Source organism: Thunnus maccoyii, chromosome 17 (assembly GCF_910596095.1).
Source record: "Thunnus maccoyii chromosome 17, fThuMac1.1, whole genome shotgun sequence".
NCBI classification, from domain to species: domain Eukaryota; kingdom Metazoa; phylum Chordata; class Actinopteri; order Scombriformes; family Scombridae; genus Thunnus; species Thunnus maccoyii.
Window position 1 is genome coordinate 7,983,842 of NC_056549.1, and position 19,570 is coordinate 8,003,411.

The window sequence follows — 19,570 nt, forward strand, 5'->3', positions numbered from 1 at the left end:
TACACTCAGCTGAGTTGACCTCCAGCTCTGGGTCCCGTGTAAATATCTCATTGTAGTTCTGACTTCAGTAGGTTGATTTAAGCTGAGGACTGCAGTTGAAAAGCCATCTCTTATGCTGCACTGCAGTGACACCTTGTGTTCAGTATCATTGTCCTCTCAACAGTTGTGGTATTGCTGCTGAGGAACCTTGAAAACTTAAAGATGTCCCTTGAAGGAAAGAGTATCACTTGTCTTACATTCTTTGCACATTCATTACTTGTCAGTGGAAATTGCAGGTCTCTTTAGAAGCCTCTCCACACTCAATAGCTGCCATTTCACTGTCAGTCAGGCAAACAAAGTCATTCCCAAGACAATGTAAATTGATCCATCCACTGACGGTCAAGGGCAAAGAACCTGTAATTCTACCTCGGCTACTTAAGGATATAAGGATGCATTATAAGAAGAGCTACATATATGTATAGTACATGGTTTTTATGTTGTTATTATTTTGTGGGAACCCCAAAGCAAAAACACAGCTAATTGGGAACCAAATAAAGAATGAAGAATAAAGAGTCCAGTGCAGTCAGAAATATGAGATTGTGAATTGGACATAGGGTACTTGAATGTTGCTGAAATGTGATATTTAAGGAGCAAAGTGTTCCAGGTGTTGAACAGCCCAATTATTTTATTCCTTATGCAATTCAATTTTGCTTTGTTTGTTTTAATAAATAAATTTAGTATAATTTTTTTTTTAATATTACGCTCTTAATTGTACACCTTTCCTTGCTGCAAACGCGTTTGGAGCCTCAAATTTCGTATTACCGAGCTCATCAGCAACACCTGAAAGCAGCATCAGACAGCACCAAAGTACAAAACGTCCTCCCCTCTCCGGGATTTCACGCGTTCCGTTGCCATGGAGCCGAGTTTGTTTCTTTCCTCCAGTTCACACAAAGTGAGAGGTTGTGCTTTAAAAAATAAAGTCAAGACCTTGTGGAAAAACTCTGGATAAACGTGACTGTCTTGGCTGTTCAAACGTGCTGGGTATGTGGACAACAAAGAGCAAGTTTTTACGTTTTCCAGCACGGTAAGAAGCGCGTGCCAAACACAAGGAAAAAACGTTATCCCATTAAGCGTGAAGGTGGGTGCAATTTTAATTGTATGCCTTTCAATCCAGCTCTTGTTTAAGCCTGTATGTGTCAGTGTTTAGAAAGTTTAATGTTGGCTTGTTTTATGGAAAAGTTCAGTAGCCAGTGTGAAACAATAATGCTATGCGTCATAAGCATTTAACCCTTTCATATCAAATTTGACCCTTTTTGACATTTGAAAGCAATAAAAACACCTTAAATTACATTCTTTAAGCCTGAAATCTTAGAAGATATCAGAATATACAAAAATGGTAATATTTCAAAATTATTTATTTTTGTGCAGCTGGTATACATTTTTGCACACAAAGGTTGTTGATTGATGGTTTTAATGGTTATAATGAAACCTACCATTCAAATGTTGTTGCATCCTTCACTTAACACACAAATTAATAGAAATAATTATGGCTGCTATGTTCTCCTGTTTTAGATAACATGAGATCATGAGTGATTGTGAATGTATTTTCTCAAAAAAATGAATGGTGTCAAACCTAAATAAAATCAATCACCCATTTATTAATGACTGATAGATATCTATGGATGCAAAAGACAGTTGTGGTTCAAATTTTGGTACAGGGAGTAATTATAATGGGATACTTAAGCCCAGTCAAAAATGACCTGCTCCATACTGTGAAGGGTCAGAATATGAACAGTCGCTATTTAAATCATGTACTCAAGTAAAAGTAGCAATACCACACAACAAAAAGTTTTACTTAAGTACATAGGTTGTATTAGTACTAGCAACAAATTGCATGTTGTACTGGTCGACATGGAGTTAATTTTGGCTACTCCATATACTGTTGGGCAGTTTAATCTATAATAATGCATCATATTTTATAAAGTGATCACATGTTTTGTATGTAAATGTTAATCTTAAAAGTAACTATAGTTGTCAGTAGGTTAGAGTTAAAGTATACAATGTTTTCCCTCTGAAATGTAGTGAAATTTAAATACTCAAGTAAAGGACAAGTACCTCAAAATTGTACTTAAGTACAGTGAGTAAATGTACTTTCCACCACTTTCCACAACCTCTAGTACTCAAAGAGGAAAACATCAGTGAGTGTGATCTCTGTGTGACTCACCAGAAGGTCAAATTTGATTTTTTTTAGGTGGAAAAAATGGAAATTAGAACTTCAACAAGGTAAAACCATGTTATAAGTCACTGAGGTGATTTCAGCTTTATGATACATGAGTAAAAAAACATCCATGATTAAAATGACTGACTTTTTGAAAAAAGCTACACAATTACTTTCATCCTAGGTCATTATTTTACAGTTATACCTACATGTTTGTCAGGAAGTTATAAATCTCTCTTTTCCACCAGCCTCTGTCTAACCCCACAATGAGTGGCAGAGTAGCAGAGGGCCGCCTGCAGGTCCTTCAGATCTACCGCCTGCTGCAGTATGTCCATAAGGCCGATAAGGTGCAGATAGAAAAGATGGTGAACCTCGGGATGGAAAACCTCATCAATCTCACTGAGCCAAAGGACGGCACAGGGGTGCTTCACGTGGCAGTTTCAGCCAACAATCAGGGTGATGGGCCTCTTCCTTACTCTGTCAGAGTCTTTTTTAAGAGAACAAGGCGCTCCACTTGACTGCTGGATAACATTTACATTCTTTTCAAATGAAGTCAAATGAGGTAGAGGTCAACGTTTGAAAGAAACAGATTTTAGACAAACCCCATTGTTTGCATGTTAAACTGTTAAATACGGTGAATATCCAGATGAAGGTAATTTGATTAAGATGTTTACAACTTCCAAAAACCCTAATCTACATGAGTTGTTTCTTGGCACTAGAAAATAATGTCCAGAAAGGTTTGTGGTAGCCTACAGACTAATAAAAAAAGCATTTTAATCTAAGGTCTATTACTGTTGCCTTCAGGAAGAATATGAATGCATATGCATAAGGCAGAGAAAAGGGATATTGCAGGCTGCTGTTGGCCATAATCTGCAACCCTCCAAATTGTGCCATGTAAATTTAATCTAAAGAAGCTAAGAGCACTCGTGCAATTCATAGAATTTACTGCAAACTAAAAAGCAATCTGTCACTTCACTGTCCTGACTGTCTCTCTGATTCTACTGCAGACCTGGTCAGCTTCCTTCTCTCTCAGGGAGCCCGCCCCAACATCCAGGACAAGAGAGGTCGCACCCCAGTCATGTTAGCGGCTGAGCTAGGCAACGAGGACATAGTGATACTGCTGGCCCAGAACCGTGCTAACCTGAGGTTCCAAGACGCCGAGGGCAAAGGTGAGTAATAGCAGTCATCGCCACTCGCCATATATAGTAGCATGTACAGATGGCAGGTTCTGGAGAGGTGAAACAGATACACATGGGGAGAGCAGAGTAGTACAGTAGAATATTTGGTTGATTTAATACTACATAAAAGACAAATTGAAAACAGTAGAAAACAGTTACAGGAACATACCAGATATTATTGCAGCCATGGGAACAAGAGAGTCTGATTTCACAGTGCTTTGCAAATCATCCCATGTAGAAGATGCACAGAGATACAAGACAGCAGCAGCAGTAGAGAAGAGAAAGAGAAAATTATGTTGTAGATAACACTTTGGGCTGCAGGAAATTGCCATTATCTGTGACATTTGTTTGACTAAATGATTAAGTGGATAACTAAAAAGATAATTTATAGGTCAATTGTTTAGCTGTGGCTAAACTTGAGTGCAGTAAATAGAAATCTCTGGTCATCTCTATGTCTTTTTCTGTTAATTCACCTTAAAGGAATAATCCGTGATCCAGATGTACAAGAAATCATCACCTTACCTTTAAATATCAAAACACAAGATTGGAAACTGCTGTAATTCTAAAATTGATTGACAGGTCTGATTAACATTAGACAACTGGCCTTTTTTCAATTATATTCTCAATTATCAGTCAAGATTTTTTTTTATCTACAAGTAAAACTCTTAAATAATGCACAGGAATGTACCTATGATGTATGCGGTCAATAATTAATAAGGCTGAGAGGAACAGCTTTACTTCAACTAATGTATTCTAATTAGAGCTTGAAGTGTCGATTTCTCAAATAGAGGTGTTTTCCATCTCAAGTTAGACCGTCAGGTTCTTTCTGAACGCCTTGCCTTGTCTTACAACTCATGAAAATGCATGCTGCTTCTGTTTAGATATTGATGAGGAGGCGGTATCCCCGACAACTCCAAACAGAGAGCCCAAAGTTCTTCTCCAGGAACTTTTTAAAGCAATTGTGATAATTACCCCAATTACAGTGTGTCCGGGGCATCGATTACTTTTGAGAGGGAGTGAACAAGTGACAGAGGGAAGAAAGAGGAGAGAGAGAGAGAGTGAGCTAGAAAGACAGAGAAAAATAGCATGAGTGTGCTTGTGTGATAAAAAACTTTTGTATAATGTGTGTTATGTGTGGGTGTGTGCCTGATTGTGTGTGTGTCAGACCGCACGGGTACGTCTAATTACAGTTCAACCCTTAATAGTGATCCTCTCTTGTGAAACACGCTGAGTAACCCGATATCTTCCTGCTCTCCCAGAGGACTGGTTAGGCCCAGTCTCAACACTCACACCCAAGCTTTTTGTGTCAGTTGTCCCACATTTGCCTGTATTATTATCCTCAGTACTGCGGTGATGACCTGCAGGTTAGAGGAGCGGGCTTGTGACACCAGTGTGATTTACTGTATCCACCGGGATAAATGAGTCGGGGAAGTGAGAGAAAAAAGGCCCCTCCCTCATTACCACCACTGAGGTGCCCATGAGCAAGGCCCTTCTCCCCTTCAACTGCTCCAGTGGAGCTGCTCAGTGGCCAGTAGATGAGAATGTGGTTGTACTGGACAGCTTTCAGTGTCAGCAGAGCCTTCCTGAAAAACATTTCTATCATGAAAACCCGGGGTGTCTGTCTTCATGGCCAGTTGCAGATTCCTTTGCGAGAACACAGATTGGCTTATCGACAAAGGTTGAAGCCAATTTGTGTTTACTTCTAGGATTTCTCTCAACAGTAACCATTTTACTCATATTGCCAAGCAAGCTTTTTCTCCACCGTACACACAAGATATGGATTTATTAATTTCCTGCCTCTTCGTGTCTTCTACCTGTCTGTGGATTGCGCTGATTTGCCAAAAAGTATGTTTTAAACCTTAAATTAGCTTTAATTGATTGTTTGACTTACATGTTGTATACAAAGCATTTACATACACCTTATAAAGTTGATATGCGGAACATTTTAGCAAACAACTGCCTTATTTACACATCCATCAGACACAGTAACAGCATTCATTTGCAGGTTTCTGGCAACCTGGTAAATATAAGTCCAATATTCAACCTTTTATTCACATTTTTAGCTTTGTTTGGGTCTCTACCAACCTCAGAGGAAAATATCAGGGTCTTTAGATGCCAAATGCTCCACTGAGTTCACGTCCTAATAGCTAACCTTGTCTCTCTGCTATTTGGTGTCGGGCAGCTACCCTGCGGCTGGAAACATAGTTGATGAGAGCAATGACAATGAACCAAAACATAAAAGTTGCAGGCCAAAACCAAAACAATAGTCTGCAGAGCTCAGGGGAACTGAGTTGGAGTTCTTTGTGGGTTCATTCCTGCAAGAAACCCACATCCCCTTAGATATATGATATTTTTTCCATTGTTAACATAAAAAAAGGTTTTGATAATGTTAAGGGTTTTTTTCCCTGAGATGCAGCCTCACTCACTCTATCTCAACTTTTTTGTAATCTTTTGTTTGTTCTGAATCTCTCTCTTTACCGTTCTCCTGTCTGACTTTAGGTGTGCTGTTCTACTGCATGTACCCCACCAAAAGCCACACCCGCTGCCTGCAGGTGGCGCTGAAGTGCCAGGCAGACGTCAACAACGTGTCAACACAAGGGACTCATGTCTTCCAGCTGATGTGTGAGAAAGCCCAGGAGTGCGCTCCCATGTGTCTCATTATGCTGGATGGAGGGGCAGACCCCAATGCAACGAATCAGGTTAATAATCACACAGACGAAGTAACACTGAGAGTATATAACACAAAGAGTATAATCGGTACCCTTTATCCTTTAAGCACACAACACAGTGTGACGCTGTGATACTTGCAGCTAAGATGTTCTTCATGCTGTTTGTCTCACCTAAGACTGACAGGATTTGTGGGCTCCTCTCTTCTCCTCTCCTCAGAAAACCGGAGTCACAGCGTTGATGGAAGCAGCCAAAGTCGGATCCCTGCAGCTCGTTAAAGCCATTCTCAAAAAAGGGGGAAACCCCAACGCCCTGGACCGAAAACGCTTCACAGCAGTACACTATGCTGCCATGGGGGGCTGTTTTGAGGTGTAGCAGCTGCTCAGAAGTCTTTTAGTATTAAGTAGTTTCTAATTTTCTACATTTCTTCTTCTGGGTGTAACTCAAATTAGAGCAGTTACAATAAGTGAAGATTGTATTTTAGATTTAGAGTTCTGTAATCTGTTGTTCGTTGGTGTTTTTTGTATTTCCCAGGTGATCCAGGTGTTGTCTGCGTACTCAGCAGACATGGGTGTGATTAACCTAGAGGACTGCACACCCTTACACTACGCTGCTGCCGCAGGGGACGCGAACTGCTGCAAGTTCCTGGCACAGAGAGGTGCTGTTAGCCCAACAATAACAGGCATCCCGATGCCAATGCAGTCATTTTCAGCTTTTTGGGGTCACATAAAGAGAAGATTAAGATTGTTATGTGGTAACAACTCTTAATGTCATCACAGTTGAGGCAGGCCTTCTGTTGGTCTCTTTTTGTATTTGTATGTGGTAAGCTTATTTCTCTGTTATGATAAATGTAGAGCCAGGAAATGAATTGTTTTAAAATCATGGGTTTACTCAGCATTATGTATCAATGTCATGGCCAAGTATTTAAAAAAAAAAAAGAATATGCAGCTGCAAACACAGTCCCAAATTAAATTACGTAATTCAATTCATGTATGTTTATATTTTCATTAATACTGTGCTCTATGTTCAGGTTGTAACCCCAAACTGAAGAACCAGGAAGGTTTGCTGCCACGTCAGATTGCCAAAGACGCCGGTCACAAAGCTGCAGCCAAGGAGCTGAGGAAAGCAGAGAAGCAACAGGGGAAAGGCAACAAGTCCAGCGGTGTCGGCCCCATGTCAGACCTCTGGGCCCTGACCCTCCACGACTGGTCCAACGAGAACGAGACTGATCTGCGGCGAGCCATTGGGGACAAATCAGACACGGTTCCAGCAGAGATGTTCATCTCAGTGTTAGAAGAATTAAGAGCTCCAGTTGAGCTGGATCAGATCCACACAGTCATCTCAGCCCACGACAGGGGGAGAGATGGGGGTGTCAGCATTAACGATTTCATCAAAGGTGTCAAGTACATCAAGAAGCCGTTCCTCCTCTCCTCGTACATGCCCAAAAAGAAAAAGGGGGAAAAAGGAGGGAAAGGAGGTAAGAAGAAGGGTAAATTCGTCCTCCCCCTGCCCATTTGCACCCACCCACCAGAGCTCATGCCACGGCGACCGGACGGAGGCCCACCCCACTTCATGATCGAGACGTACTACAACTGCTCAGACGTCCGTCGATTCGGCCGCGACCATCCGCCACAACATCCCTTAATTAATGACTCAGCATATTACATAGACAAGCCCGATAAGGTCTATGTCAACATCAACTACTGTGTGAAGAGTGGCGATCTGGAGTCTCTGGACCTCGCTTTCAGTCAGGGGGTTCCTGTGGACGTTCAGGATCCGTTTTACAAGACCCCGCTGATGGTGGCCTGCTCCAGTGGTAACTACGAGGTGGCTCAGTACCTTCTCAGCCGGGGGTGAGAAAGCTTATATTTTCCTTTCTGTCTCATAGCACTGCTTATACCACTTTTATCCTTTATATTTCTGTTGCCAATTCTCATTTTTATTCTTATTCTAATTATTATTTATTGCACACCCTGCATTTCACTGCATATACTGTACAGAATGACCAAAACTTTTTAATCCCTTTACTGACATGCTTTTAGTTGCATTTGTGAAGATTTTATTTAACTTTTTATCACAAGTAAGTGACATTTATTAACAAAAGTGTGATTTTAAATGTAAAACATTCAGTAAAAGTTGAAAATGGAGCTTTCTGTGTCTGCAAACTGATCTGATTCTGATCTGTTAAGTGTTTACTTGTATTTTCAACCTTGGTTTCAGTTCATTTCATTGCACTATGAAAATCTATATGCAAAGACTGCAACACTGTTTAGAATTAGTCGTCTATTTTAAAAAGCCAACGCTCTTGAAATCTTTAAATCACACTATGAACTGTTCCTGACAGAGCGGATGTGAATACGTGCGACCAGTTCTTCTGGACGCCCCTCCACCATGCGGCTCACGCAGGCCAAGTGGAACTTATTGAACTTCTGGTGGAAGCTGGGGCCGTCGTTGATGCCCCGGCCCTCAGTGGAGGCACGCCCCTCATGAGGGCTATCGAGAGCTCTCGACCCTCCTGTGTGGACTTCCTCATCAAAGCGGGTGCCAACGTGAATGCGGAGAACAAGAAAGGTTTGACTGTATATCTGAAATTCACTTGGAAAATACTGATGTTGAAATCAGTTTCAATTTAGAATTGGTTTTAATGTGCACTAGGAACAGATATGGATATATAACTATATTTGTTTATTGAGCTGTCCGTTGGTGCAATTTTACCACTGGAGTTATTGTGGCAAGCTGTTTCTCTTTTATTTTTAACTCTGTGACCTCTACTGTTATTTGACTGAGCATATTTTATATCCTTGCAGAACAAAACTGCCTCGACATCGCCAGAGCTTTTGCAGACTCCAGGATAATTGACTTGGTCAAAGACAAGATGGATTCTCTGCCTAAACCAAAGGAGACAAACAAGGGAAAGGGGGGCAAACCTCAAAAGTCTAAACCTGGGAAAGAAAAGGTATCCAAGTAACGTCATTAAAATCTTTTCAGCAGCCGGCTACAGACGTAAAGTATTAAAATCTTGTGGCTTCAAACCTTTCCTGTTGTTCCTGTTGTGTGTGTGTGAAATGGAAAATCTCATTGCTCCTTATTCACTGTTCACTGCCCACAACAACCATTCAGACAGACTGTGTCTCAGAATAACAAGGAATTCATGGCTGTCACTGTGGGATTAAAGCTTTCCTTTTCTCTGAAGACATGAAAAGGTCCTTTTTCGGCTGATACTGCAATGTTTTGGTCAAGTACCAGCTCTGTGTTACATAGAACATCCAACAGAATGTGGTGTGTAAACAGTGTTAAAGCAAAACATTACCAACATTTGACTGGAGGTAATCTCACACTCTGGTTTTCATCTGTTTAACTCCCGCTTCTTCTTTCAACATGAAGGAAACACAAGCCTGTAAAGGGATCTGATTACTTAAAACCAGCTACTTGTAAGCAAATTAGACCAGATGTGTTATGTTACAACTAGAACACACTGCCACTTCAATTTGCATTTCCTATCAGCTGGCTAAAATCAAGACAGAATGTATTGATTTTGTCATTAAGGCTCTGAAAGTAGCAGATGGTGCTGTGGCATACATTTGTACTGAACTTTCAATATAAGCAATTCTAGGGGGCAAGAAAGTCCATCAAGCAGAGCAGTTTGCACACAGGTGTAATAAGGAACTGCCTACTCACTGAGCATGTTGGTTATCACTGTATTAAATGATAAGAAATTCTGGACAAAACTGCAGGAATTCGCTCACTACTATCAAAAACCAATAACCCTGTTATATTTCCTCGCATGAGTGACTTATGAGCAAGTCAATCACTGTAAATAATGCATGTACCCTCAAGTCTAAGTATATGCTTTCATTGCAGAATATTCACTCACTTATAGCTTTGAACCTGTGATCCCGGGATAATACTCTCCACTTATCACACCCATTGCTATATGCAGGTTTTAAATGTTCTACACTGGTGAAAAAAGTGTGCTGTTACAATTAGATTATTTATACATAGAAAGGTTTAGGAGTTATATGCCAAAATGTGAGTTGGACTGCTGATGGCACTTGTTTTATTGACTTTTTTTTTTTTTCAAATCAAAAAATCCCCAGTCAGTTCAGTAGTCTGCCATAAAAATAGAGCAACATCCTCAGTGGTGAGACCATAGCAATGTAAACCTGAATGAATGGCTGCACTGCAAATAGAAGTCTGTGGCTCCCAGATCTGAGTGATTGAAACAATGATTTTAGGGCATGGCTGAAACAAGGACACACAGTGACATTGATGCACCTGAAACCAGGCCCAAATAATATCTAACTGCAAAGGCGCAGGACCTGCAGTGTCAGACCTGCAGTCCAACCTACGCCACCGAGAGACAAGAGAGTCACCACAGCAGTAATCTTGACACACAGATATCTGCTTATCGTCAGACGATAGCCGATGAGTTCTGAGTTCCAGCAGCAGGTTAAAAAGACAGATGTAGACATGCACCATCTACAGGCAAGGAAAGTAATAGATGGTGTTAAGACTTCTGTTTGTGTTTATGTGTGTTAGGAGTTTTATGTTTTACATTTTAAACCTACAAAACGAGTTTGATTACTACTGTCTTTGTGGGTTCTTACTTTAGAGCGAGAACCAGATTTTATGTGTCCAGAGAAAAAAATCTTTCGTTTTATCTTCTGTTTATATGTAAATTAGTTTGCTCTGGACAAGTGACTAATCTTTTTCAGACACCTGACCATCAGACAAGTGGGCATAAGTAGTAACTCTCTGCAGAAATAATGTTTTGCCTGTTTTTAATAATATGCATCGCTGCACAGATCCCCTTTTGAGTTCTGGTTCAGGTAGATACATACAATATATTCTCGATGTCACAGGTGCAATTGTTTGGGACGGTTGTCAGAATCCTCTCTATCCTGTATTTCTTTACAATGATTTATTCATAAAAAGAAAGTATTTTTATCCTTCAAGTGACAAATCTTTGCACTTCCTTTTGATAGACAATGTGAACTAAATGTATGCATTGTTCCTGATATCTCTATAATGTCTATAATAAAGCAGATCTGTAAATCTCGGTGTCCCCTTCAGGTCATTCCTCCAGGAGCTGCAGACACATCAACTGTAACGGTGGGGAAGACGCCTACTCAGAAAGAGTCAAAGAGCATCATCCTGCACAACACCAGCATCACTACTGGGAAAACCAACACTGTGGATATCACCTTTGTGCCAAAAACGGTAGGTCACAAGTTATGAATTGCTGTCTTTACATGCCATTAGAAATTCCTAATATCCTGCACAAGCCTCCAACAACTCAGAAAATACAAATTAATGTCCATTCGAACCATACAGTTGGTAGCATAGGAAATACATTTTGAAATATTGATATCAGGTTCAAACAAATCTTTAAATGCCATATTTACATTGATATCTCAACAAAGCCAGTACAAATGATCAATACTACTGTCAAACTAACATCTCCCATGACAGACATGTTTCCAATCCAGAAACACTTAAAAGGGCAGTTTCATGATTGTAATTTAACAACCAGAAGACATTTTATGTTAAGAAAAGCAGTGAAGCAATTCTAGCAATTGTCTCTCTCTTCAAATCTTTGTCTGTCTGTCTGTCTGTCTAAGGTTTGGGGAAAGCCGCCGACAACCAGCCAGCTGATGTCAAAGATAGAGAGACGGAAGGAGCTCTTATCCCTCGAGTTGGACTTTGACGACTTCATGATGCCTTTCAGCCAGAACATGCAGAGGAAGACGCTGAAGCTAGCAAAAACCACAGAATAGCCTGGAAGGAGGTTAGGCAGTGAGAGATACATAGACATTTTGGAATCACAGTCTGTTATTCGAGCTGGCTGGTCACCCTTAACAATTGTGGACACTGGATTCATCAATTTCATTACTTTATTTAACATAGTTGAACATCATGTTACTAAATCTCTCATTTTTAATCTAGTCATTTATAGTTTCAGATCATGCATCATATATACATACTCAGAAACTGTCAGAAGGACGGTACATGTTTGCTGCTATCTTATCAGGGAGACAATCTACTTTTAGTACTAATCAAATGACAAATCAACGCAAAAATGAATACTGTATTCAAACACACCATACAGCACTGTATATACACAAAGCTCAACTAGATACTGTTTCTCCATCCTGCAAACTGTCAAGTAAAAATCGTCAATACACCGGAACAAATTTCTCCGAATTTCTCACAATTTCTCTCTCAACCCAACCGGTCAAGGCAGATGGCCGCCCACCTAGAGCCCGGTTCTGCTCGAGGTTTCTTCCTATTAAAGGGGAGTTTTTCCTCTCCGCTGTTGCCAAGTGCTTGCTCATGGGGGGAATGTTGGAATACAGTCTAGACCTGCTCAATGTGAAAAGTGCCCTGAAATAACTTCTGTTGTGATTCGGTGCTGTATATATAAAATTATCTTGACTTGACAAATACTACATATAAAGATTTTGCACATAAAGATGAATATAAGTTTTGGTTTACAGCCTGTAATTGAATAAAAACTGGAGCTAAATCAGGGAGTACAGTACAGGTACAAAACTGTGCTGTAAGTACATACTGCACATAGAAAGTTAGTTAAAATCCTCCTCTGACTCTGCAGTGTCTGGGGCTGCAGCAAGAGACACGAAGAGTCTGATAGAAGTGGCAGGGAGGAGGAGGAGGAGGAGGAGAAGACAGGAGGCTGGTGGCTCATTTAATGTACATTTCCCCCTCTTTAATACCTTCCTTACTGCAACTGTCTTTTTAATGTGCACAAAAATTCATACACAGGTTGAAACATGCACTTACACATGTACTACAATCACACAAGCAACAAACACTTACACGCACTGAGCAGCCAGACACACACTCGCTCAGTTTTGTCTCAATGCTGTGCTTTTTGATTTCACCCCTGGTAGCCCTCCATGTTGCTGGAACTGACTGCAAAACATCCAGCTACTGGCAAAAAAAAATCTGCTCTACAGTCAGATGCAGTTCCATGTTAAAACCTGCGTATGGCGCTGTTTGGCAAATTTAGCAATGCAGGGGTTTGTTGTTTATTAAGCTGGGAGAACAGAAAACTTGGAGGGAGCTCTTGTGTTTCTAGCACAGAAAGACATCAAAATGGCAGCCGTGTGTGTTTACTGTTCTCACATTAGCCTCTCAGACCGCTTTGAAACAGGAATCTGCTTGATACATATTAACGAAGAGATGATTTTATTTTTTAAGATGGTCAATAATTTACCCTCTTTCATCTTTGCCTTGATGAATTGATCACATGAATGGCCTCAGGGTGGCTGACTCCGGCGCTGAACGGTGTTTGGGCCATATTTTAGGTGTTGATGTCCGTATCGAGTATCATCTGAGAAAATACACTTAATTTCTGTGTTAAATGTCACATTGATGCACACTCCCATCATCACCACCACCATCACCAGATAAAATTAGATTGCAGTGTCCTCAAGGTCCATGGGGACGCAGTTATATAATCAAATATACGGGCGGAGGGAAGCAGGGGGGAGCGGCTTTGAGGTTCATAATACAGACCCTGGATTGTTTAAATATACATCGTCACAATATCATTGATGACAAGGAAGCGAGGAGAGAAAGAGGCGAGGGATGAGAGTGATGAGAGATGCAGAGGAGGAGAGAGGAACAGAGAGAGACACGCACATATGTAATGATATACAGAAAGAGAAATGGAGACAGTGAATAGAAAGTTAAAAACATCTCTGAAAGCCCAGCAGAGCCTTTCATAATGAGGCAAGAGAGATGAAGGAAGGAGAGGACTGACAGCGAGGGAAGGGAAGGCGAAAGGACACGAGGAGAGGAGGAGGAGAGGAGAGGAGGGGAGGGGGGGGACAGAGGTGTTGGGGGATGGAGAAAGAGCAGTAGAGGGTGACTCAGAGGATGGGGAGGGAGCACGACAGAGGAATGAGAGGGGGGGGGAGCGGAGGCGTGGGCGGGAGGAGAAGATGAGGGCTTTTCTAGCACAATCAGTGGCACACAGGTTAGAGGGAGTAAACAAGGCTGCTGGCTCTGATTGTTGGCCGTGACGCAGTGTGTCTGTCAGGGCGTGGGCTCAGGGCTTATATGATCATGCAGTATGTGTGCTGGAGCGTGTTTGTGTGGTTGGGTGTATTCCTGTTATATGAGCATGTGTGTATTACCGGTTGTACTGTAGCCGTATAATGTGACTGCTTTTACTTTGTGTCATTTGCTTTTTTAACAAGTAGACATTACTTTTCCTGTATGAATACATTATGTGTGTTTGTATTCTACCTCTATGCATGTGTACGTGTGTGTAGGCCCGTGCGTATTTGTGGTTTTGTGCGTGTGCATGCATGGAAGTTCATGTTATTTTGGCTCCTACAGTACTTGTTATATTTGTCTGCATGAGTGGGAGTGCATGTGTGTTGTGCTAAAATATGAGCGCAAGTACATGCTAATTGTGTATGTCTGTGAAAGATAACACGTGAATTTTTTTCAGACATTAAGCACCTTTTTTAGAGCCTTTTCCTCCTCTCCTCTCCTCTCCTCTCCTCTCCTCTCCTCTCCTCTCCTCTCCTCTCCTCTCCTCTCCCTTCCTCCCCCCTCCTCCCCCCTCTGCTGAGTATCAGTCTGAGCTCAAATCAGTGTGCGTTGCTGCCAGCAGCACTGCAGTCTCCCAGCTCTGGTCCTGCACCGCTTAGTCAGCACTCAGCACTCCAACCCTTCACTTCCCAAAACAACCCAATGGCATACACACACACACATACAGTAAACACACACAGTATATCATCATTGTTTACCACATTATAGCATGTTATCATTACAGTCTATTATAGCATCACGTACATTAAGGACGCATGCACACAGATACACAGATGTGCTCACACATGCAAGTAATCTAATAATTACATACTGCATGCAAGCAAGCATATATACACACTCTGGACATCACATATACACACGTGCACAGACAGCGCATCTGTGTGTACCACCAGATTCTGCGTGCAGCCTCCTGAATAATATGAATACATGCAGACAGACATAACGCACTTACATACATACATTTATTGCATAGTACATACATAATCTAAATTCCTAAATATGTCTATCCCAAAGATACAGTAGCTGTAGTCACAGCATTGCTGTGAGGAAACTGTAATTTTGTATCTCCATAAGGTCAAGGCAGGTATTTAATTCAGTAAATTGAATTAATGATGTTGAATGCTGCATTTGTCCATATCTGAAAAAAGTTAGAAGACAAAATATATTCATAGTTTCAGGTTTGAAGAAAATCCATTTCCTGTAATTTCATGCTGAGATGGATTCAGGGCTCATGGTGTCTCTGTTTCTCAGAGAGATGATAACTGTAAACACAGTTGCAGTGGTATGGAAATGCTGTGTCTAGTGAGACAATGACATCCATTACAATGACATCCATGAGACATCTATTATTGATGAGGGAGTCATGTTTCACACTAGCCTGACTGACTGTATGTAACACAACAGGACCACATGTGTGTCTACTGTTATACATGTGTAAGCATTTTTTTTTTTTGTCTGTGGATGTTTGGAGGTACCTGCGCAGGTTTAGCTATGCAAGCAAACGTATATATGTGTATGTGTGTGTGTGTGTGTGTGTGTGCACGTTGCGATGATTCATCATTCATTAGTACAGCCTTGGCAGTGCCATAGATCTCTTTAGCTTTCCAAGCTATAGATTCCAATTTGCTGCAGGCCTGGGACTTTTATTATGAGGATATTGATTTGAATTTCATAGTGAGACCAATAACACTGGGTGGTAAACAGAGGACCGGGTTCTTGGCTCAGATAAACAGACCAATTCCTGGGAAGGATATCAAAAACAGATACAGTAACTATCTCACGGGGTGGATTACAGCTGCCGCATTTATACTTCCTTTGTAAAAACTGGATACAAAAGGTGTTAATCGTAGAAGATCAGTAACATGTCAGCTTATCTCTCTTTTCTTCCATAGAGTTACTAAAGAAATGTTCTATAACAAAATGGGAATCAAACCCATGGCACCATTAGCTTCACAGGATCACAATAATCCATATCTTGATTCTGAAACAGAGTCTAAGGTCAGCATCATGAAACTACTTAAGATACTCAAGCCTTTGATGTTGTAATTTATTATGCTGTTTGTGTTAGGGGTATATTGGCATTACTTCTCTTCACCTGCTTGCCTCAAATTGTAGGAATAGAAGTTTCCTCTGCCCTAAAAACAGCTCATTAGTGTTGCTGGCTTACTTTGGCTCTCAATGTAGAATATTGAAATTGTTAACTATCTTCAGTCTAAAATGTGTAGGTACAACATTGATGTATTAAAACAAAAACTGTTCCATCCGAATTTAAAGGACCCGCGTGCAGAGTTTAGTGGCATCTAGTGGTGAGGTTGCAGATTGCAACTAACTGAATACCCCTCCCCCTCATCCTCCCCTTCCAAGCAGGTAGGATAACCTACAGTGGCTACGAAACTCACGGAAAACATGACAAGCCCCCTCTAGAGCCAGTGTTTGGTTTGTCCATTCTGGGCTACTGTAGAAACATGGCGGTGCAACATGGCGGCAGTATGCCACCAAATTCTACATACTGCACCTTTAACATAAAAAATGTCAAAACATCACGATATCCATTGGAAAAATAGAGCACAAATGACCATATTTTATTATATTGAATAAAAGAGTATGTTTGACATTGTGATATAAGGGTTCTCTGGTTGTATTTACTTTTTGTATCTTGTTTAAAGCACTAATCAATAATTTTATAGGTGTTGCTTATAGTGATGGACCCACAGAAAATTAGCACTGAACTTTGCCGTTCCCTTTTAGCTCTACAAAGCATTTTAGCATGTTTGAGCTCATAATTTTGCAGGTTTGCAAAAAAAAATTGGCTCACAACTTTATTGGTTCACTCTCTTATCAGTGTTGTTTCCAGCAGCAGCAGGCAACTGTTTACAGCTCTGATCAGCTCAAAACTCTGATAAGCCCCACTGTACACTAGGAGTCCAGCGACAAACAGCAGAGAGACAAAGTTAATGACTAGCTGGTGAACTCTAAATGAATGGTAATGTTGCTCTGTGGCTGCTGGATGTGTAAATAGGCAACAGTTTGCTATCAAGTTGTCAAGGTGTCAGTGCTTGTGGTGCTGCCCCCAAGTGGCTAAAAGATCTGTTTAGGGTTTTAGGCTTAATGTAATGTATTCTTCCCCTTTATGTCACTTGATATGAAGAGAGTCTTACCCTGAACAGAAATACAGTAGAACACTATATTTGGTTACATGGTATTTACAATATTAACAAGAAGGGTGCTTTTATATCTTAAATTTTGTCTTAAATTATTGACTGAGACTGTGTTGAGATGCTTCAATCTGCAATATGTCCACTATTGGAGAAAAGTTTAAAATGTTATTGCATATGGCTCTGTTTTATACCGCAGTATCATCTGCGCCCTTCCCAAACTGCCTCCCTCAGCCCTTCAAAAAAAGAGAGGGACTCAGTCGCTCTCTCTCTCTGTCTCTCACTCTCACACACACACACTTATGCACACACGCTCCCTGTTGATTAAGGCCTCCTCAGTGGCCAATCTCTCAGCAGTAGTTGGATTCCTGAGCAAGAGGGACATTTTAATCAAACTTCAACGAGGAAACACAGTCATAAAATATAAATGTTATATAAGGAATCATCGGCAAGCCTTTCTGATAAACCTATAAATAATACAGATTAATGTTATGTAAAAGGGGAAGGTGATAAAAAGAGAGAGCAACTTTTCAAAATCCTCCTGCCACTCATGCGACACATGGCTGGTAGTGAGGTACACCTTTCAGGATGAGTAATAATTAAAATACTTAGAATATGGGTGTATTATTTTAGAGAGAAACACACATTTCTCTCTGAGGCCTAATGAGGAGTCTGAAGAGTTTTTGTCACTTGTGATTATGTTTCTCATTAGCATTATTTCCCTTACAGCTCCGCACATCGTGTTCATCATTCTCACTGTATTCTCTCACTGCATAGTAATGATGCTGCACCCACAGCTACAGTTTGCTGCAGCTGGAAAAGCAAAGGATGCCAAGAGAAAACCAATAACTGAACACCAAACATCCCTGCATATTCATATGTTCCTGATGTTATCATGTGGGAGAAGAAATATGCTGCATGGTGGAGGGGAATCGCAGTGGGTGAAGGTTTATACCCTGACTACCAGCGGAGGTTAGAGGGGAGTTAAAGCGAGCAACAGAGGAGAGTGAGTGAGAGTGATCTGCATGGGGGTTAGGGTAGGTCAAGAGGAAGAAACAGTTTTTCCCCAAGTCAGACTCAATAGAATAGAGCTGGGATTTAGCTGGATTCAGAGGTGAGATTGTGTAGGTGTGTGTGAGAGATAGAGGGATAAACCAGTGGACGGATGGTTAGTAGAAGTGGCTAAGAGGTGTCTTCCGAAAAACTGGCCTGTCATTGCTGCGTCGGGAAACATCCAGCGGTGGAAAAAGGGGTGTCAGTGAGGGGATGTTGATCTGCGAAAGGAAGGATAGGATGGAAAAGAGGTGGCGGCAGTGGGTGATGGTTGTGGTGTGGGTGCGAGGAGGAAGAGGGGCGCAGTGAAAGAACAAAGAGGGGTGTTTTCCCAAAGCTAGGCAGCTACTGCAGAGCTTGATGCTGAGATTTTTTTTTTTTTTTTTTGCCAGAGTTTTTGTTATGCTGCTGTCGCTGCTGCACCACCGAATCGATGGAGGAGAGGCGAGGAGAAAGGGGAGGAGGAGGGTCAGCCTAGTTGGGGTTTTTACACTGCAGTGGTGAAGGCTCTCTGTCCTCCGTCTTATGTCACAATGATAAACCCCAGTCATTCTCTCCCTCTCTCTCTCTATCATCTGTCTGCTTTTTGCTCTGTCGCTTCGTCTCCTTACCCTCACTTGCTTCCAGGCAGGACTCTGCTTTCTGATACCTGGCGCCCGGCTGTCCAAAACTAATCTGGCAACCTCGGATGAAGTTGTCTCAGAGTCTTGTTGTTTGCAGACACGGCACAGCTAGCCAAGACTTACACTTTTCCTTATTAGCTGCATCAGCGTCTGCCTAATAGTAACTTAACACAATTGCACCAAACTTCTTCTTTGGTTTGTCTGTGATGCCATTTAAAAGAGGTACGGTGTTTATTGTGGCTCAAGCATCAGCCAACATGACCCATTGACCCATCCCATTAAATCCAGTCCTGCAGTTCTTCTTTCATTTACTGTGTTGAGCAAATTATGATAAAAGGTGCTGTTGATCTACAACACTTCCTGCATGTGTTTCACAATGAAGGCAGTGATAGGATTTTGCGTTTAGCTAACGTTAGCTAACATTTTGTGTAGTTTTTGCTAAACTAGATTTAGACATTTTCCACACTTTTTAACAAATGGAAGTGAAGACTGATGTTACATCTAGTTAGCAACGACTGAGGTGAAAAAATGACGCTGTCTTTTTTTGTTTTTTTGTTGTTTTTATTGCAGACAAGCAAATTAAATGTATCGTCTAGACGGATACTTTTTATT

General features: G+C 41.1%; 2 protein-coding genes across 2 annotated transcripts in view; both read left to right on the forward strand.

Moving 5' to 3' along the window:
- Positions 1 to 860: 860 nt before the first annotated feature.
- On the forward strand, positions 861 to 12,243 carry ankef1a (ankyrin repeat and EF-hand domain containing 1a). The gene is made up of 11 exons (XM_042389556.1): positions 861 to 1,117; positions 2,446 to 2,653; positions 3,205 to 3,366; positions 5,875 to 6,074; positions 6,262 to 6,411; positions 6,577 to 6,700; positions 7,073 to 7,895; positions 8,387 to 8,613; positions 8,850 to 8,998; positions 11,116 to 11,262; positions 11,664 to 12,243. Exons 2-11 carry the CDS (start codon positions 2,464 to 2,466, stop codon positions 11,817 to 11,819), a joined length of 2,328 nt encoding a protein of 775 aa, XP_042245490.1. The 5' UTR covers positions 861 to 1,117; positions 2,446 to 2,463; the 3' UTR covers positions 11,820 to 12,243.
- Positions 12,244 to 12,413: 170 nt separating this feature from the next.
- Positions 12,414 to 19,570, forward strand: part of snap25a (synaptosome associated protein 25a) — a 54,490-nt gene continuing 47,333 nt past the window's right edge. The window contains exon 1 of the mRNA XM_042390949.1: positions 12,414 to 12,753. The gene's annotated coding sequence lies outside the window, so the exon portion shown is untranslated. The remainder of the gene's footprint in view (positions 12,754 to 19,570) is intronic.

What these genes read in the sequence shown, in the direction of transcription:
- ankef1a (XM_042389556.1), top strand. Translation starts at nt 2,464, where the DNA reads ATGAGTGGCAGAGTAGCAGAGGGCCGCCTGCAGGTCCTTCAGATCTAC. An exon ending in CCAAGACGCCGAGGGCAAAG is followed by an intron (nt 3,367 to 5,874) that starts GTGAGTAATAGC and finishes GTCTGACTTTAG; the next exon opens with GTGTGCTGTTCTACTGCATG. An exon ending in CTAAACCTGGGAAAGAAAAG is followed by an intron (nt 8,999 to 11,115) that starts GTATCCAAGTAA and finishes TGTCCCCTTCAG; the next exon opens with GTCATTCCTCCAGGAGCTGC.